The following is a 21,831-nucleotide window of genomic DNA, read 5'->3' as shown; positions in this document are numbered from 1 at the left end:
AGCTTTGGTCAATATAAAAGGAGTTAAAATTTCCTTGTTTTGATTGGTCAAATTTCAATCTTTAATCTTCAATCTCAATTTTCAATGCGTAGTCTGATACGGGCTTAACGTTCCTGACTTTGTGAAACAGGAACGGGTGCCAAATTGCCTACAATAACAACCAATAACAGCGAGCGCTCACTTAACTGTTGAGTGAGCGCTCGCTGTTATTGGTGTATTCTTCTAAATCCGAAAGTCTGATTGGATGATCTAAAAGAATATCTCAACATGTTGAGTCTGCTGAACGCAGCCATGGACAAGTTTAGGTTAATTTTACCATTCTGGCGGGAAGTGTAGAGTTTGACTTTGTGATTGTAATTGATGTGTATTTCGATAAAATTCCCGAAATGCCTGAGATCACGATTAATGATATTGTCGTTAACTTTCCCTTTAAACCATATCCTGTACAGCTGGAGTATATGAAAAAGGTGATAGAATGCCTGCAAAATAGCCAACACGGTGTTTTAGAGTCGCCGACAGGTATATCCATGTGTATAATTTTGGTTATATAGGAAAAAAGATCATTAAGAAATAACATTTTTGATGTTTTAAAATCTATTTATAAAAAAAAAATGTAATTTATCATAAACATTTATTTCCAATTTAGGAAAAATTGTTCTTAAATAGTTGAGAAAATAAACTTTGAAATTAATATATTTTATCTTTATATTTCTTTAATTTTGTTTTAATAATTAATGTTGACATAAGAAATTGTTAAAATGTCAGATCATATTTTTCAGAAAAAGATATGAAATATAACTTGTTCTTTTAAGAAAACTAGTTTACATGAAAAATATTGAAATACTCAACATGAAATTTTTTTATTAATATATTTTATCTTTCTATTTATTTTTTCTTTTTTATTGAATGAATTATTATAACTAAAGGTAATTTTTATATAGATTTAAATAATTAAATAAATGTTACACAAATAAAGAAATATTTCACAGGTACTGGAAAGACTTTGAGCCTTTTGTGTTCCTCCTTAAGTTGGTTATTGACAAAGAAAGCTCAATTACAAGCACAAATGATAGCAGGTGCAATAGAAAAAAAAGATTTAGGTGGTCATTTCTTTAAACATTTAACCAATGGGCTCGAGAAAGCAGTTGGTTTACCAGACAATGTTCAAAGTTTTGGCTGGTCTATGGCAAAAATTATTTATGCATCTCGAACACATTCTCAATTATCTCAGGCTATGCACGAATTAAAGAGAACGTCGTACAAACATGTGGCTACTACTGTATTAGGGTCTCGAGATCAGCTGTGCATTCATCCAGAAGTTTCTAAAGAGACAAATACTTTTAACAAGATACACATGTGCCATTCCAAAGTGAAGTCAAGAACTTGTTTTTATTACAATAATGTTGAGGCTAGGTAGGTATAATATTCAGATATAATTCAATTAATGTAATGGATATATTATACTACATTTCATGTTCTTTAGAAAAGATGATCCTGTCTTTAAAGAGGAGGTGCTAGACATAGAAGATTTAGTTAAACTTGGGCAGAAACACAAATGTTGTCCATACTTTTTGACGAAGGAATTGAAACAGAATGCAGATATTGTTTTCATGCCTTACAATTATCTGTTGGATCCTAAGACACGAAGATCCCAAGGCATAGACTTACAAAATACTGTAGTTTTATTAGATGAAGCTCACAATGTTGAAAAAGTTTGTGAAGAAGCAGCATCATTACAGGTATAAAAACAATTTTTTTAAGGTTCATCCTTTTTTATGTAATCTAATTAAATATGGATCTGTAATAGATAAGTAGTACAGATATTGCAATGTGTATCGATGAAGTAACTTCAGTAATGCAAGACATGGCTAAGAACTCAGATCAACAGTCATTCGACTTTCTATCAGAGAATAATGTTCAGAAAGATTTTACAGCGGAAGATCTATGTCTCTTAAAGGCAATGTTTTTGGAATTGGAAAAAGCAATTGACTCTATTGAATTGAAAAATTCTAGTGAGGGAAACACTTTTCCTGGTGGATTTATTTTTGAACTACTTGAGAAAGTTGAGGTAGATCTTTTTAATTTGAAATGAATTTGTTAGAGTAATGTTACATATCTCTCTAACAAATACATATTAACATGTATACATGCTATTATAACGTGTAACTATAGTATAATTTTTGTAATAGCTAACACATGGTAAAGAACAAATCGTTATAGAAAAGCTGGAAAAAATTATATTATATCTGACAACTACTAGTACTTCACCATTTGCAAGAAAAGGAAATGCACTGCAAAAGTTCAGTGATTTATTAAGGACTGTCTTTAACAGCGGTGCATCTATCGCACGTCACAGGGAGAAAGTAAAACGTTGCTACAAAGTTCACATACAAATAGAAGAGCAAAAGAAGAATTATAAGAATGACGTTTGGGAGAGCAAAAAGATGACTAAAACGGATGGAAAACTTATTAGTTATTGGTGTTTTAGTCCTGGTTTTGGGTATGGCCCACTTTATAAAAAAAATACATATATTTCTCCCTCTTAATTACATAAATTACCATAAATATATTTTACAGTATGGAACAGATGGTAGAACAAGGAATACGTTCAGTAGTGCTCACTAGTGGCACATTGTCTCCATTAAAATCATTCATATCAGAACTTGGTATACCAATTGCAGTCCAACTGGAAAATCCACATATTGTAACAAAGGGACAAGTATGTGTTGGTATTCTTAGTCAGGGACCAGATAATCATCCACTTAATTCATCTTATAACACAAGGTACATGAATATCATAGAGGTAGAATAAGCAAAAAAAAGTTAATACAAAATCTCGATAAATTTTAACTCGTTAATATAGACAGAAGAATGCAAAATATTTTTGTGCTATTAGTTATGCAAAGATATCTTTCTACTTGCGGCTATTTTAATTTACGAATTTTCAGATTTACAACAAGCGCGATCGCAGTAATTTTGTCTTTTAATTGTTAATTTTATCTTATATTTAAACTTTAAATATTTTAATAATACCAAATATACTAAAAATTATATTCTTAAGAAAAAATAGTTTTGCTTTATTATTTTTTTAAATTGAAATCTAATATCATTTTTAGTAATAAAATAATTTGAAAAAAAGAAATGAGAGAAAGAATGTTTTATTCATATAAAATAATATTAAAATGTCAGTTTAAACGATATGCGTGCGTGCGTGTGGGTGTGCGTATGTGTGAAAAAAATTCATATGAACTTATACCCGCAATTGCATTACTACCGAGATACAGCTTAAAATATTAATAAGGAAAAATAAAAAAACATTATTTATTTTTAGTTATTTAATATTATTTAATGTTATTATTTATTTTTAATTGTTTATTATTACAAATGTTTGAAGTTTCTTTTATTTGACTCAATATATACGCTTGGACACATCGGATAATGCATTGTCGCACTCTTCTTAAAGATTTCGAGGCAATTGCGAATGGTGTTATAAGCATAAAAAATGCGTTAGCATAGCATATCTTTGTTGACGATTGGAACTTCATAAAAGCCTTTAAATGTCCCCACAAATAAAAATCTAAAGAGTGAGATTGGAGAATTGTGAAGGATCATTTTGAGCTATCTCTCAGTAACATGGATTTGTGGATATATATTCATGTAAAATTAATAAAAATTAAAAATAATAGAAATATATAGCTATTATTATAGTTTTGAGGCAATTTTTATATTGCATTACTACCGATTTGCGTAATCCGGGCTGTATTCCGATATACTAGCACTAAAAATCTATATTTCACATTATACTATCGATTTTCAATATTGACAGAGAATTTTGACATGCAATCCTATCACTCTGGGTCTTTTATTAGGATAAATGGTTATTTGAAGGTTGAGCCCACAGCACTGAAAGGTTGCAAAAACATTGTATAAACCTTACTGAAACATTGTAACACTGTTCGCTATAGACATTGCGAAATGTTTCTGCAATGTTACTGCAGGGTTGCAGCAATATTGAATTGTCCGCCCTGCGAAATTATTACAATGACAACTATAGTAATGTGCAATGTATTTGTTAAATTGAAATGCGATGCTACACAAAACAGGACGCTTCAAATTTAATACGTAAACTTTGAGAATTATATAAATACATCCAAAAAAGATAAAAAAATTTGTAGTATACAGGATGTCAGATGAAATTCGCCCGTGGTCTCGTGAGTTGATAGAGCAAGTAAAACTGAGCAGAAAAGTCTTGTACCATTTCTCAATATTCGCAATAGTTTCCGAGATAAAAATTAATAAAGTCGGCAAATGAGCATGTACTTTTTCTACTCACTGCATGCAAGGACCACCTGTTGGTTGCCAAACCATAGGCAGTCGCGGCGGGCGGCGCGATGAGAAGGGAAAAGCAGCAATAGCTGTTTTACCCGTGTGCGGTGAGTACGAAAAGTACGTGCTCATTTGCCGACTTTATTGATTTTTATCTCGGAAACTATTGCGAATATTGAAAAACGGTATAGGACTTTTCTGCTCAGTTTTACTTGCTCTATCAAACCACGAGACCACGGGCGAACTTCATCTGACAACTTGTGTATAACAAACAATTAAATTAATTAGTTCAGGATTTTCGAAATTTTAACCATTAGAAATTAAAAATGAGGTTAATGAGAGTTAGCGCGAGTATGAGTGCACAATCACAAATATTGATATTGTACAAAATATTTATTTATTCTAAATTACATAAACGAACGTTCCTACTCTCTTTGGTTTATGTATTATAAAGTTTACAATCTTTTTGCACCTAAAACTCAAATAAAAATTGGAAATTTATACAATTGCAACAAGTTTTTCTCATATCTTTCTTGAATTTCTTTATATATTCTCAAAGTTTATCTATTAAAAACTAAAGTAACTTAGCTGCATATTAGAAAATTATTATATTTTTATTATTTATATTTAAGTAATATAGAAACGGAAACTATACTTTTGCCATCATTGCCATATTAACATTGCTATTTAATTTGTTAAAAAGGTACATACATTTGAGTGTTTTTTTGTTATTTAACTTTTTATTTGGCCGTATAGATTTCGAGTTATACAAAGTTAAAACAACATGGAATTTTGTTAATATGATTTCTTAAGCAAAATTTTTATATCGAAATATTTTTTCGATAAATTCATTATTATTCTAAAGAGCGGTGTTTAGAAACATTAGAGACATTATTTTATGCTTATTGTTTAATGTTAAACAGGGATAAAATGTTATTTTTAATGAAATTTTTAATGGTACTTCTAAAGTTTCTGAATGCAAGAAAATTCTAAATCAGGAAAATTCTAAACAATGGAAAATTAAAAATATATAATTTTGTAACAAGATACTGTGTTGCTTTTAAACAAAATCAATTTTTTAAAACTATGGATAGCCATATTACAACCACTTTTTTTCTTCCACCGATTATGCAGTGCATTAGATTTTTATAAATCACGTCTTAAGTAATAAATATTTTATTACCTTGAGCCTAGAATCTGTCAAACAACACTTTGACGAATTGTTCAAGTTTTAATAGAAAATATTAATTATAAATAAGTTATTCAATAAAATTAAAATGGGTGCTATATTACCGTCTTCTCCTCTAATATTGTACATTGTATATGTATATACATGTATATAATACATATACAGGGAATATCCCATTTAAAAAACCCACGTCGATAATTCTTCAATGAAGCATTTTTAGCAAAAATGTTTCAGACAAAAGTTGTATGGTTTCCAAGGGGACATAAGATGGTGTTATTAATTTGACCTTGAATAGTTACTTGAAGGTCACGTGAAGATCTTGAAGGTCATCTTCAATTTTTAAACGGAACTGCTTACTTTTTATTGCATATTTTTCTAGCTTATTTTGAGATCTTTTCAAAACACTATAAATAAATGTTTTTTTGTGAAGTATTTTTCGAGTTACAAGATTTGAAAGTTACAGTACTGCCGGCATTAGCATCACTCAAAGTGTACCACGTGGAGGTTGCCTGTTTGGATTTACACTTTTTTTATGTTTGATGAAAAATCGGAGAATGATTCAATCAGTCAAGGTAAAATCAGTCGATGATCCAGCTGGCAATACCATAACTTTCAAGTCTTGTACTTGAAAAATACTTAACGAAAAAACATTTATTTATAGTGTTTTGGAAAGGTCTCGAGATAAGCTACAAGAATACGCAATGAAAAGTAGGCAGTTTCAGTTAAAAAATTGAAGGTGACCTTTACGTGACCTCCAAACAACTATTCAAGGTTAAATTAATGACTTTATTTTATGTCCCCCTCTTTTTATGTCTGAAACATTTTGCCTGAAAATGCTTCATTGAAGAATTATCGAGGTGGGTTTTTTTATAAAGGGACACCTTGTATTTCTTTTGGTTATTTCTTCAACATTTTTGAGTAATCCTTTGTAAGATTTTTTTAGTTTATTTTAATATTTTCTTTATTGATGCAATGATTATAAATAACTAAATCCCTCATCATCTTTGAAAAAAATATTGCATGTAATACACTATTTGACTATTTTGTTGCACTTGAATAAGTTGATGCACCTGTACTTTTGTTGCTATAAACGGGAGTGTCTCGTTTGACCATGTTGTAATTGACCACAGTCACTCACGGCGGCCAATGCTTAAAGTTTTCTACTGTTCAAGTATTGTGAGTAACTGATGGTCAATCACAACTTGTTAGTCAAAAAATTCCCATCCCACAAACACAGCAGTATAAGATACTAGAATTCATACTTTGGCTCTTATTATTGCCTTAGTTTGAAGCATTTACGGAAATATTCTTTATTATAGGTATTTCATCTTTAATTTTTTCCGCATGTGTTTGTATTTGATAATTTACGACGTAATTTTGATACCAACATCATTTATCTTTATTTTTTGAATAGTTCTCTGTCCGGTTCTCTTAAATCGGCAGCTTCTTCTACTTTATTTTTGCCACTGTTGCCATTGTTTGGTAAACTTTCTATATTATTAATAATATTTGTGTTAATGATTTCTAAAGTCCTCTTTAGTTGATGTTATTTATAAAGTCTGACAACAAATTTGTGAATCTTAAATTTATTTTGGGATCTGTCCAGTCGCTTTTATAGGATGATCTTTCAATACGATAAAACAATATTATTTTTTGCTATTGCACATTCAATCAATTATGCTCTTTCATCTAAATTCTTAACATTTGTTCGACATCTTGGTTCAATCTTTTAACAGAATCCATTTTTGAGGATGCTGAGTCATTCATGTGCAATATTACACAATAAAACCAATTCTTTATCTTTGCCAGTAAATATCTGTTTATTATCGCTTTGCAAAATAACTAGAATAGATGATCTTAGTAATTTAAGAGCTATTATATTTGCCATTGATGCAAGATTGGAAATCAATTAAGTCAATTTGTCTTTTGATATTAAAATCCTTCGATTTTACCACTAAATCAGCATATTTTTGCGTTTTTTTTTTTAAATTACAGGTTGTGCACAATTTTCCATATATTTCAACAGTCAATTTTGGAATATTACATTTTTTAAATTATAAAATACCTTTTCTCTGCCTCTGTGTCCTGTTGCTTTGTGTATATTTTATCAAAAAATTCCTCAATTAGCATTAACGTGAATAATATCTAAGAACTTTTATTTTAAAATAACCTTTGATACATTAGACATTTCTAGGAGATCTTATTTTCCATAATATTTTTCCCAGCTCGATATCCCTGGAGTGTCGTTCTGACATTTTTTCTTGGTAACATTTTAGTATGTCATTGACTTTATTAATTTTTTGTAAGTCCCATGGATTTTTTACTGTTTTCTGGACATATCTTTTATTCAGCTGCAAATAATATCTATTCTTTTTTATCTATCATGTTGCCTCTAAGAAAAACTTAATTAGATTCGGGATCAAGATAAGAATGCAGCATAAAAAATTACTAATGATTAATATATTTACAAAATGCAATTGTCTTGTCCTTTAGGCCGGTTTTTTTATTGACTGTAGTAATGTTTTGGGAAATGAAGCTTTTTTTTACTTAAATATTATTCTAATTTTAATTATTCTCTCCTAGTCTTTGATATTTCAAATAAATGATACCTGCATGATAATTATAAAGTAAGAATAACTTTGCTGGAGAAGTAATTAATAAATAATAACAAAAGCAAAAACATGCAAGGCTTTAAAATTGATGCATTTGAAGAGGGTATCTCACAGAAAGACCGTAAAATACAAAATAAATAACGAATGCATATGCTTTGCTTAAATATCATTTGTTTAACAGCAGTTCAATCAAATAGAATTAGGAAAACAGCATTTGAACACAAAAATAAACGAACACCATTTGTTCCAGGCAGATAGTATTTGTACAGTCGAAAGCCATTTTCCTAAAATAACTATCTACAACATATGCATTTATGTGTAATTTTGTTATTATTATATTTTCACAGAAATGATCCAAAGTATATTGCGTCTCTTGGAAGAACGGTGTATAACTTTAGCTGCATTGTTCCCCACGGATTATTAATATTCTTTCCTTCATATCCAATCATGAAAAAATGCAGGGACGAATGGCAGAATATGGGTTTGTGGACACAGATTGCTGAACGTAAGGTAACAAATATTTAACATTACAGTTTTAAAAGCTTGGAAAAAAAATGTGCTTTTTTCAATTTTTTCACGGATTTTTTTGTTTCTTTTCCCAGAGGTGAAAAAATTTATTGGAAAAATACACCTACAAATATATTTTTTTCAATTTATAAATGAATTTTTTAAATAAATTTTTCTATCTTTGGGAAAGAAACCGAGAAAATTTACCGAAAAAATTTAAAAAAGTTGGTTTTTTTTTTAAACTAGATTTTGCATATTTATTACAAATATCAAAGTGATATAGTCTTTATATTAAATTAATTACTGGATAATAGCCTATTTATGTAGAACCCAACTCTAAAGAGGGATTTGTTAATGTGATGAATGAGTATTACCAAAAAATTAGAGACCCATCTTGCAAGGGGGCTGTTTTCATGGCGGTGTGCAGAGGGAAAGTCAGCGAGGGTCTGGATTTTGCAAATGCAAATGGTAGGGCTGTATTAATCATTGGTCTTCCATTTCCACCTTTAAAAGATCCGCGTGTTATGTTGAAGCAAAGATATTTGGAGGAAATAAAAACTACAGAAAAAGAGGTATAAATTATACTTTGAACTTTTAAAAATGACTCGATAATAAGACTTAATAAAACTGATGAACGATTTTAATATTCAGAGTCTAACTGGGCAAGAATGGTATCAATTAGAAGCATCTCGAGCTGTTAATCAAGCTATTGGTAGAATAATAAGACACAAAAGTGATTATGGCGCTGTGATATTATGCGATTGTCGATTTGAAAATCCAAACTTTAAGAAACAATTATCGACTTGGCTTAGACCATACATAAAAAAATTTACGAATTTTGGGATGATTACGAAAGAGTTACGAGATTTCTTTAAGAACGCGGAGAGTACAGTAGGTTTTTATTTTAACTAAATATAATTATTAAAATGTATCCAACAAAGTTATATAAATGTTAGAGAGTTATAATTTCTTACTCAACAATGTAACTGTTTTATAACATTCGTTATATAACAGTTACATTGTTGAGTGGGAAATTACAACTAACATATATACATTTATATAAATGTATTTTTGTGTTTGTTAGTATTTAATATATATTTTAACTATTAATTATTTCAGTTGCCGCAACCTAGTATCACTCATGCACAATATGGAAACATTGATATATCATTGTCTGCTGTGGGAGCTACTTTCGAAACAACGGTGTCTCACTCTCTCAAACAAAAAGCACAAGATAATTTTGGGACACAAGAATTGATTAAGAATAGTTTTAACATAAATATGTATTTAAATGAAAGTGCAAAGGACAAGCAGTCAACAAAACCACAATCTGCAATCAATTTTAGTGCTTGTAAATTAAACAACAATCAGAGTACGTGTAAATTAGCAAACCATCGATTCGAAGAACCAGTTCCAAAAAGAAGAAAAATTAATATTATTTCATCTGGAATTGATTCGTATTTTTCTGCTCCTTCAACCTCTTCATTAACAGTTCCAGAAAGTAATTCCAAGCAAAATTGTGTACAAGATGATAAGGACGCGAGTAAAGATGATAAAAAAGTACTGGGAAAACAATATTTAAAAGATGTAAGTAAATATTCATTCAAATACATTTTTATGTAAAATATTATGTATGAATTACCTGAACAGAAATAATGTTCGTAGGTGAAACGAGCACTATCTGCAAATGATTATAAAATATTTGCAATTATGATACAGAACTATACAGAAAGTGGTGATTTTGACGAGTTATTGAAAACATTGTCAAATTTATTTCCGTTGACTGGACAGTTACAGCATTTATTTATAGGTAAGTTTTCTATACAGGGTGATTATTAATGAATGTCCCCACTTTTTACCATAGGAGCACGCATTTGTAATTTCTAATATAATAATATGTTAGAAATACGTATCCGTCGATAAATCATGCTCCTATGGTAAAAAGTGGGGACATTCATTAATAATCATCCTGTATATTAACAAATTGAGGAAATGAAACGATAAAAAGTGAAATAATTTATGGAATTAAGAGTAAAATCAAATTTTTTACAAATATTTCTACTTTTAGGATTTCAAAGTTTTCTAAAGAAACAACATATTACAACTTTTGAAAATTATATAAAGAACTTAAAGTTATCTTAATGCTACATTGAAACATTAAAGGATAACAAATGCTAAATGCATATGTGCAGTTTTATTTTATTTTAATTAAATTTATATGTATATTTTTTAAACAGACTAAAGAATTAAAAATTTACTTAACAATATTTTAATTTAAGTTTATGAAATTGTTGAATGTTAAAACATTGTAATGTAATTAAGAAAAAATTTTAAACTGTAAAGTACAATTAAATCATTTTGTTTAGTTTGTAATAATAGTGTAAAATTAACTTTGATAATTAAAAACAATACTGTAATCCTAGATGTACTTATATACATATTTTACTTTTATACTGTACACGATAATTTATGTTATAATAAAAAATACGAATTTCTTATTTAAAAAGTTGTTAAAAAATAAAAGAGTAAAAGAAAAGAAACAGATACCATTTATCATTAATTAGTCAGTATTATACATTAAGAAAATTCTAAAATAAAAGAACTTCCTTGACATCGGTACTGCAGATTATTCTTTGAGGGAGACCAGACTTGCTTTTTGTCCAACGCAGATCTGTCTTTGTTCTTTAATTATTTCGCTATCTGCGAAAAGACCTGTCAACTACTGTTGGACACTACTCTTTTTATGACAGTTCAGCTTTGCTGAGCGAAATATGCATGCAGTAAAAGCACATTAGGATATCTTTTTTGTTAAGCGTTCGTAACTTTACACGGTCAGTATTATTAGTGCGTGTTTTCTGAAGGATGTTGTACTCTTATTTTGTAACGCTAATTCAAAGATATTTATAGATGCTGTAAATGTCGGTAATTTGCGGTACTATAACATCCTTTTAAGATGATGCTGGACTGACTCGATGAAACTCACTCGACGTCGATACTGCAGATTGTTGCAGATTTTTTTTCGTCGGGCAGAAGGTCGCGCTTGAGGAGAAGACTAAGGGGAATAGGCTAGCGTTCTCTATCAAACGCACTCATCTATCCTTGTTCTTTTAACTTTAGCGCCTCTAATGCAAGATCTTTGAACTACCATGAACACAATTTTTGCTTTTCGCACCAATACACGTGAAAATTACAAAAACAATTTTCATACATTTATATCTTTTATATTAAAGCTTCTAGGATCATTTTGCAAGCGCCTTATTGTTCTTTAATTTAATTCACACCTTGCTAGCTACTTATTTAAAACACACAATGTTTAAAACTTATATGGACACATGTCACGAATCGGCTGCAGAAGCCAATAATTAAACTGTGATTCTTTAAACTACTTTTGTTTTTCGTATTAAATTATAGCTAATGAAGTGTATTTTTGTCACTACTTTAATTGTGTAGAAGAATTTTGCGATCTGTAAAGCCAATTAAAAAATATACGTGTATAAATATAAGCAAGTATAGAGATTGGTCCAGCATCGTCTTAAAAAGGTATTAAAGTCGTACTTTTTTACCGACTGAACGTTAACTTTCACGCACGCCGTTTCTTATAATTGCATTTACAGATTTAAAAATCCCTTTTTTTTGTAACGGAGGGGAAATGCGTTATCGCATACTTCAGGCCCCGGGAGAGGCCCGGTGATTATGTGGGCTCTCCCCCGCCGACGACGTGCCGGCGGGAGCCTACCTACTAAAACCCCTCTGGGTGTCCTGCACTGGTTCTTAACTGGGGGGACTCTGGAAACGCGTGCAGCATACTTCCAAAGCCCCTCGGACCTGATCGGCCAGCAGCCGACTCATCCCTCTAGGGAAACGCTTCTGCAGGAGGGCGCCCCTTGCGGGAGTTTAAGGCCTGTCTGTTATAGGTCGGTGGAGGGGGACACCGTCTCCCTTCCCCCGCCTTTTTCTCGTTGTTGTGGGAGGTAAGGCTCGAGGCTTCGGCCCCGGCGCAAAAACCCAAGTATACTCTGGGAGCAGGGGGGGCGATAAGCCACTACTCCCCCATCCCAGCGAGGCTGGGAGAGCCGTCCCTCTTTAGATTTAAAAATCTTTCTCCACAATTAATGTATAAACAATAATGTATAACGGATGCAACAATTTTATAAAGAAAACGAAAAAAATTGTAAGATTTTTTAAGTTTTTTTATTTTTCTTATAAATGAGATTTTTAAATCTGTAAATGCAATTAGAAAAAACGGCGTGCGTAAAAATTAACGTTTATAGATATCATGTATTGATGACTTGCTGACATTTTGATATCAAACACATCAGTTGAATGTAGTGCACACATGATAACAAATTGCTTGCAATTTGCTGAATTTAAATGAAGACTTTAATGACGTCAGAACAATAGACAGTTTGTAGAAACACCTTGGTTCTAGTTTGATGAAATTTAACGCGGAATAAGTGACAGCAAAATGTCATCTGATTACAGTCATTTGGCTATCAGGGCACAACATATAAAAGCCGTTTTACCACAAACGCTGCATTTTGGTATATGTTCTTTAAAACAACAGTAATTAATTGGATTTTAAACTTTTCAGGCCGTATTGATAAATAATCACTTTTATACCAACTATATTTAAATAAATTTCGAAATTTTGGAGAAGAAAGTTGATTGTGTGCCAAAGACTGTAATTTTGTAATGTTATTGCGTGAATGTAAATTTATATTGTAATTATTTAAAATAACAGAAATTGTAATTATTTAAAATATCAGAGAAGCTTCGAATAAAATTTTTCCAAATTCGAAAACCAAATACGTCTAAAGGTTGGATAAAAGCAATTGTTTTTTTTTAGTATAGATAAAATATTTACTTGTTTGTCTTTTGGTACAAATTCTATTAACTTTTCTAGGCAATGGCCTGTCCAAGAATCTAACAGCAAACTTTTCTCTTTAGTATTTGGAAGATATACCTCTAACAACCAATTTTTAATGTGTTGGTTTGTGAGCTTTCTGGATTTTGAAGCCGCAATGTAAACATTAACAGGTCGAAAAAGTGTTTTTTCTATTCGTGGTCCAAATGATCCAGTAGTTTTTTTTAAGACTATGTATAAAGGTGAAAGAAAATACTCGTCCGCAGATATAATTGGCATAATAGTATAACTATGACTTATAGAAGATAAAGATTGAATAGTAGCTTTGACTGTCTTTACTCTCATATTAATTAACGTTCTTCCAGAATGACCTTCTAGATTAAAACCGCTTTTATCTGCATTATAAATTGATCTTTTACCAGTTATAGCAATATGTGGTTTTACATTTGTTACAAATTCTTCTTTGCATTTTGACATATCAGTACATCAGCTTGTAAATTGCGTTTTAAATTTCATTGATTCACGTGATGTAATGCGATGAAGTTTTTTAAAATTCCATATCCACCAATATCCTGCTTTAAATGTAGCAAAATCCACTTGCTCCTTTGCTTCTAGCGCCCACCTTCGCAAATCGATATCATGAATAATAGATCCTCTATCAATAACTTCTTGAAATTTCATTAATACGTATTCGCTAATGAATATCAATTTGTCTTTGTTTGTCCCTCCACGCCTTACATACTCCTGCTATCTGTACAATTGCGAAACACGTTTTTTACCTAAAAGAGAAAAGAGGTCCAATATTCAAAAGATTATATCAAACACAAGAAAATTAAGGTAAATCGATGCAGATGAACATGCGACATGAAACGTTGTTCCTGACTTCTGTTTATTATCCACTATGATATTCATACACGTTCATCTATATTAGTATTGTGCTTATTTTTGAATGAGAATTTACCTTTTTAAAACGATTCTGTACAACAGAAAAGGATAAACGTCCTTTTTTTCTACTGTTCAAGTATTCAACCGCTTTTTTTTATAATTTAAATCTACACTTCCACTTTGTCATCAACAATACATACTTCATCTTCATAGTTATCTTCTTCAGCATGAGGATCATATCAATCTACAAACTGTACAGTTTGAGGTTCCGATGAATCATCAAAATCAAGTTCCCAATCATATTCAATCGTAATATCGTCTTTTATAGAATCCCTTATTAAATTAGAAATTATATCGTGGAGTTCTACTTTGCGATGATTAACAGGAGTGACAGCGAAATTTGCAATGTGAAACGTTGTAATTATTATAACAAATTTATAACATTTGCCGTATTTATGGTCAACATTTTGACACAAATGCTTAAATAAATGTTATATGAAACTTCTTTCCTACAGAAAGTATCACATGTACATTGTTACAATATTAAATAACATTTGAATAAAATGCAGAAACGGATGGCTTTTATACTAATTGTACAAAAAAAAAAACGAACATTAAAAATAGCCAAAGTGCGAAAATAAGCGGAAAATAACAGGAAGTTCAACAGATTATCAGCTTCAGCGAATTCCAAAGTACGATATTTAAGATATGTTTTATTACTTTAAAAGTGTAAATTAATTTATTTATCAACACTACCTGAAAATCTATTTTTCAAATTTATTTATATATCTATTTAACACGGTCTGAAAAGTTTGAAAATCCAATTAATTACTGTTATTTTAAAGAAGAAGAACATATACGGAAATGCAGCATTTGTAGTAAAATGGCTTTTATACGTTGTGCATGGTGCAAAAATTACATCTGTTTTGAACATTTCTTTGAACAATAACATTATTGTAACAATTATATAGAATAAATAATATCTTATTTTTGTAAAAGTAAAATATTAAAGCAAGAACAATTTAAATAATTATATAGTACATATAAATGAATTGCAGAAGCGGATGGCTTTTATACTAATTGTATAAAAAAACGAACATTAAAAATAGCCTTTCTATAGCCTTCCCTTTTATTGCATCACATCAGTTTCGATAATCTTTTAACCTTTTAATTATTCAAAGCATTTATTGTTCCGCAATAGCGCGTGCTTACTGATTCAAATAAGAGTGTATACTGATTAATATAAGTTAAACATAGTGTATATTAATAAATATAAGTTAAACATTTATTTATTAGCCTACATGGTTCGATTAGAACATTTGTTCTCTTCAGCATTTTACAGATAAGGAGACTTCGTTTACAAAAAATTATTATTCACAGTTTCCATACTTTTACTATCTAACGCCAACTCATCAACCAACAAGAGAACTAACATAAAACTAATTTAAAAATTAGTTAAAAATTTTACCTGTTATACTGCATTTATACAATTCAATTTGTGTTATTGTATGTAAAATTTGATTAGTGTAAAAATATGCATAACGACGCCACTTGGTGCAGGCACTTTGGATCATTTATATATTGAAATTTAATTTTTACGTCTCGGCAGTATTGAACTTATGTATACATTCAAATGTTACGTAGATGTTTTTCTCGATGTGCGCGATTATAATATTTACGCAAACTGTCCTCGAAATGTTTTCGTCATCTTTTATTGGGTGTATATACAACTTAATTCGGTCCGTTTTTTACTTGAAAAACGCATTTATTTGAACGATAAAATGAATTAATACCTTATTCAAAGTATTGTCCATCGCTAGCCACTACTTTTTTTCCATCTTTATGGCAACTTATGGATTCTGTCGCGGAAGAAGCGTTCATCTTTTGAAGCCAAGAATGAATCGAGTCAATTTTTGATACCGTGTTCTGAAGTGAAACGTATTCCAATCAAAACGTTCTGCGTCGATCGAAACAAATGGTAGTCGGAAGGGGCAAGGTCTGGGCTATAAGGCGGGTGAGCCAGAACTTCCCATCCGCTATTTTCCAAATAGTTTTTAACCGGAACAGCAACATGAGGCCGAGTGTTGTCATAGTGAAAGATTATGGACTTGTATCTGGTCGCATATTCTGGACGTTTTTCAGCTATAGCTCGCTTTAAACGGATCAATTGTTGCCTGCAGAAGTCTCCCATGATGGTTTGATCAGGTTTTAGCAGCTCATAATGGATCACACCCTTCTGATCCCACCAAATACAGAGCATTACCTTGGCACCATGTATATTCGGCTTCGGCGTTGATGTTCCCAGTTGGCCGGGTTTTACATACGATTTTTTGCGTTTCGGGTTGTAGTAAATCCATTTTTCGTCCCCGGTAATGATTCGATGCAGAAAAGACTTCCTTTTATACCGTTCAAGCAATATTCGGACATGCAAAATCGTCGTCCGATATCTCTCGGTTTCAATTCGTATGGAATTCAATTTCTTTGCTTTTGGATGTATCCCGCGGCTTTGAGTCGTTTCGAAATAGCTTGTTGAGTAACTTCCAATGTTTTTGCGAGCTCTTCTTGCGTTTAACACGAATCTTGATCGAGTAATGTTTCTAATTCTTCATCTTCAAACTTTTTTGGTTGACCCGAACGCTCTTTGTCTTCAATACCAGAATCACCATTTTTAAATCGTTGAAACCATTCTCTGCAAGATTTATTTGATGGTGCAAATTCACCATACACTTCCACAAACATTCGATGCGTTTCAGCTGCACTTTTCTTCCAATTGAAATAGAAAATCAAAACTTTCCGCAAATGGTGCTTATTTACTATAGAACAAAACTCGAAATTTTCAACGCAGTAAAAATTAAATTTGTTATGCAAAACTCAAAGGCTTGTAAACAAAATTTGGTTGACAGATGTTGACACTTCACGATACAGCAAAAATTAGCTATCGCCGTCAATCATTTATAGCATCTAGAGCCATTTTTTGAAAACGGACCGAACTAAGTTGTATGTATGTACATACACCCAATATTACGAAAAAATATGAGCAAAACATGCTGCGTGAAGTATCAAGCGCACGTACCATATGCATATGGAGTGGTTTTTAATTATTTTCGCAAAATGGAAATGTCGCAACATAACTTTGTCACAGAAATCACAGAGCTTCCATCCTATCGGAGAGATCAATAGGTAGTATGAAAGTTGGACGTCTAGATCACAAAAGAGGAACAAATAAAACAGGACTCGTCTTAGATGAAGAAAAACAAATTGAAAAAGAGATTATTGAAAAAATTTGTAAGATTAAGAGTGAAAACAAAAATATTTTAAGATTTTACTTTTAAGATTTTAAAGTTTTCTAAAGAAATAACGTTATAATCTTTGAAAATTATGTAAAAAATTTTAAGTTGCTTTAACGTTACATCAACATGGAAGAATAATGAATACTAAACGCACACAAATACGTATAGTTTTATTTTATTTAAATTTATACAGAGTGTTTATAAAGTTCGTCTCCACATATTAAAAAAAAGAAAATTAAAAATTGTGAAAAACTGCGAAATTATGTGTTTGAGTATTTTGAGAAGTTACTCTTTTAAAGGAATTGAGGGAGTTAGAATAGCACCTCCCTAGTAGTAATTTTCTGCAAGATTGCTATAAATCTTGCAGCAGATTTTTGACAGATTCTGCCAACAGGACGTTATAATCTGCTTCTTCATTCTGTTCAATTCTTCTGAAAGATTCTGCAGTCAAATTCTTGTAAGAAATTATATATATATATATATATATATATATATATATATACCCAGCAAACACAGAAAATAATAATTATATAACTTGTGTGTGTCACGTTATATAACGAATTTTTACATTCTAGCAATATTGTAGTTATGTAAAATTGAATTGTTGATATTACAACACAATAACTTATAACAGTCATATAACTGCCGCTTATCAGGTTTATATAACAAACATTTTATTTTAATAATATAACTGTTATAATATTATTAATACGACTCCTCCCTGCCGAAAATGTGCGATTAAAACCGATTAAAACGGAATATTATATATATATATATATATATATATATTATATATATATATATATATATATATCTGCTGCAAGATTTGCAAAATTCTTTCACCAGATTATTAGTATAGTCTTAAAATGGATTAAAAAAAGATTAAATTTGAATTAAACATTTAATTTACAATATTAAATAACAATACAAATTGTTATTTACATGTAAAAATATAAAATTTATGTGGAACAGCGTTCCACACAAACATATTTGAAAAGAATGAAAGCGAGTATTCGTCTCAAGGTTATAACAAGCAGCTCCTATATAAAGGCTCACTGAAATATGAACTGGACAGTCGGCCGCGGCGGCCCCTAGATATAACACCTGTGGCCGCATTTGACTCACGAGAAGATCTTCCGTGGCATGGCCGCGTGGCACCAGTACTCATTGGTTAAATCTATTTCAATCCGAAATTGTTATAAACCTTGCAGCAGATCTTTCTGATTGAGCAAAATCTATACAATATCTGCACAAGATCTGCGCGTCATTTCCGTTGTAAGAAACTTGCAGAAATTTGCAGATCATATTCGTGCAATATCTGCACAAGATCTGCGCGCTACTTCTGTTGAAAAAATCTTATGTCACTCTACTTACGAACTTTGCTAGACAGTTTACAGACTGCAATTGCGGGAAGAATCTGCTTCAAGATAGCTCAATATTTGTACCAAGTTTCTGCAAACAATTCATATACAATACAAATACAGTGCACGAATATTGAAGCAGTCTACTAGCAATCTGCCAGCATGGTTGTATTGGGAATAATCTTCTGCACATCTAACTCAATTCTATTGCAATTAACGCAGATTGTCCTGCAGAAAATACTACTAGGGCTTGAAATGGTTGAATACGTATTTCGTGATTTTTCATAATTTTGCATAGATTTCGAAATATAGGGGGTGGGACAGACTTTATAAACTTTGTATATTAATCTTTTAATATTGTAAAAGTATTCAACTCGTTTATCGTTTTCACAAGTATTTATTCGTTCTTGTTACAAGAGCTTCGTATCTCTATCACGCAAGTACCACGAGTGAGTCTTCGCGTCCAATGCCCCAGGGGGCGAATGCATCTAACTCAAGCAACCAATCAGCGAGTTCGGGGCTTGAGGCTAGTGCGTTAATTCTCTACGGTGCGCCATCATGTTATGGCGGGTAATTTGAATGGAGTTAATCTGCGCAAGACGCTCTTTCAGCCTCGGCCAGCCTGAAAGGACACTCGTCCTCGAGTGTTATTAATTTTCCTGTATAGGCAGGGCTGATGTTGCTTATGGTAGATGATTGACATCTATACTTAATATTAAACGCAGAACTTAGCTTATGCTTAACACTACTTAGTAATTATATATAAAGGATAAAATAGATAATACTTGTTATACAAATATCAGTCTTTTTGCGCAGTAAGCCACGGCTTCAGCCTATCAGTTGACAATATTCCGTTATAAGGTTTTTGCGTTATTTGACACCCAGGAATGTCTTGTACAACGTATCTGTTATGGTCTAATATTTTGACAATTTGGTAAGGACCTTTATACTGATAGCGTAATTTTTTATCTTCCCCGGTTTTTGAGGCAGTGTCTTTGATCATTACATAATCCCCGTCGTTGTATTTATGTGGGGTCTTGTGACGTAAATCATACTAGGTTTTGTTATAGTTCTTGACACGATCTGAAGCAATGCGCGCAATTTCACGGTCTCTATCTCGTGACTCATTATTGTCGGGATTGTTAAAAGTTTTGTTATACATATCATTTAAGAATTGTGTTAATTTTGTATCGGAATGATTTTTCATGTCGTATCCTAGTAATAGTTTTGACGGTGTGTTTTTAATTGAGGTATGGAATGTATTATTAATAATGTACTGCAATTCATTAATCTTGTCTGACCATGTAATTTGATCGTCAATAATCTTCTTTAGTGAAGATTTTAAGAATCGGTTGATACGCTCTACGAGGCCATTTGCCCAGGGTGCGGCGACGGCGACCATTCTGTGATCGATGTTACGCTCTCGAAGGAAGTCTGTAAATTGTAAGGAGGAGAACGCAGTTCCTCGATCTGATACTAATATTGATGGGTTACCAAAAATATCGAATACTGTTTTTAAGTTAGCTATTGTTTCTTTAGAGCTTGTAGTCTTAGTTGGGAACAGCCATGTGAATCTAGTAAACGCGTCTATTATTAAGAGAACGTGTCTAAAAAAAGTATTTGATTGGATCAACGGGCCGAAATGATCCGTGTGAAGAGTATGCATAGGTTTATTTGGAGTAAGGTGCGTTTGTAGTTCTCCTTCTTTAGAATGTACAGACGTGTTTGCCAGTAGACAAACGAGACAATTATCTATGTGACTGTTGACTCTTTTGCGCACTGAAGGAAACCAATAATGCGAGTAAATGCCCTGCACCGTTTTCTCGGGTCCACAATGTGCGCATTGGTCGTGATAGATTCTTATGATGTTAGCAACCATTGACTCTGGTACAACGAAACGGAGTTTATTATCTTTGCACTTTTTGTAGACTAAGCCTTCTATTAAAGTAAAACTATGGCTTTCTGATTCTTCTAGTGACTTGGCTATAGCTCTAATACCAATATCCGCTTGTTGTTTACATTGTAGTTCTGTTTCTAGGGGTACGGCTTTTAAAGAGGCGACCGCTCTGCTTAGGGCGTCCACATGTTTCATTTTTTCGCCTTTACGATGAACCATTTTGTAACGGTAATTTTGTAATTTTAATAACCAACGGGAGATACGCGGATTAATATTGGCTTTAATAGATGCGAACACTAAGGCGTTGCAATCCGTAATAATTGTGAACTCTAAGCCGTATAGATAAATATGGAATCGATCAATCGCGCGTACTATGGCCAGCATTTCCAGTTCGAACGAATGGTATCTACTTTCCGCGGGGTTTGTTGGCTGGCTAAAATATGCGACTGGAGCAAACTTTCCGTGCGTTTGTTTTTGTAACAGTATTGCTGCAATCGCGACGGTGCTTGCGTCGGTGTGTAATTCTGTTTCTGCTTTAGGGTTGTAGTGGCATAACACTGGTTTAGATATTAGTGCAGATTTTAGGACATTAAACGCGTGAAGGCATTCATCATTGAAAGTATAAGGCGTGTTTTTCTTCAGTAGCGCATAAAGAGGTTTGGCGAGTATTGCTATGTTCGCTATAAATTTTCGGAAATAGTTGACGAGTCCTAAAAATCGTTGCAATTCACGTACGTTGTGTGGCACTGGAAAATTTTTTATGGCGGTAGTATGCCTTTCGCTTAACGTGATACCGTCTTTATCAATTATATAACCAAGATATTCTATTCGTTTTTTAAAAAGTTGACATTTTTCGTAGTTTACTTCAAAAGAATTATCATGGAGTGCAGTTAGAACTTG

The 21,831-nt window shown here is 31.7% G+C and overlaps 1 protein-coding gene across 2 annotated transcripts; it reads left to right on the top strand.

Annotated features, from left to right (window-relative positions):
* The first annotated feature begins 271 nt into the window (after window positions 1-271).
* On the top strand, window positions 272-11,884 carry LOC105204462 (regulator of telomere elongation helicase 1 homolog). Of its 2 annotated transcripts, XM_011173545.3 has the most exons (12): window positions 276-519; window positions 990-1,413; window positions 1,484-1,739; window positions 1,808-2,068; window positions 2,190-2,500; window positions 2,578-2,784; window positions 8,475-8,637; window positions 8,949-9,206; window positions 9,286-9,525; window positions 9,754-10,221; window positions 10,300-10,444; window positions 10,703-11,884. In XM_011173545.3, exons 1-12 carry the CDS (start codon window positions 387-389, stop codon window positions 10,774-10,776), a joined length of 2,940 nt encoding a protein of 979 aa, XP_011171847.1. In that variant the 5' UTR covers window positions 276-386; the 3' UTR covers window positions 10,777-11,884. The 2 variants fall into 2 exon arrangements, with proteins under 2 accessions (XP_025996451.1, XP_011171847.1); XM_026140666.2 differs by lacking the exons at window positions 8,949-9,206; window positions 9,286-9,525 and having other exon boundaries at window positions 272-519.
* The last annotated feature ends 9,947 nt before the right edge of the window (window positions 11,885-21,831 follow it).

The sequence above is a fragment of the Solenopsis invicta genome, chromosome 1, assembly GCF_016802725.1.
Source record: "Solenopsis invicta isolate M01_SB chromosome 1, UNIL_Sinv_3.0, whole genome shotgun sequence".
Taxonomy (NCBI): Eukaryota; Metazoa; Arthropoda; class Insecta; order Hymenoptera; family Formicidae; genus Solenopsis; species Solenopsis invicta.
The sequence above is the reverse complement of the archived record's forward strand: the minus strand, read 5'-3'. Positions and strand labels throughout refer to the sequence as shown.

Coding starts and splice junctions, on each gene's coding strand:
- LOC105204462 (XM_011173545.3), top strand. CDS start 387: ATGCCTGAGATCACGATTAATGATATTGTCGTTAACTTTCCCTTTAAA. Junction 2,501..2,577: donor TGTTTTAGTCCTGGTTTTGG/GTATGGCCCACT, acceptor TATATTTTACAG/TATGGAACAGATGGTAGAAC. Junction 10,445..10,702: donor GTTACAGCATTTATTTATAG/GTAAGTTTTCTA, acceptor TTCTACTTTTAG/GATTTCAAAGTTTTCTAAAG.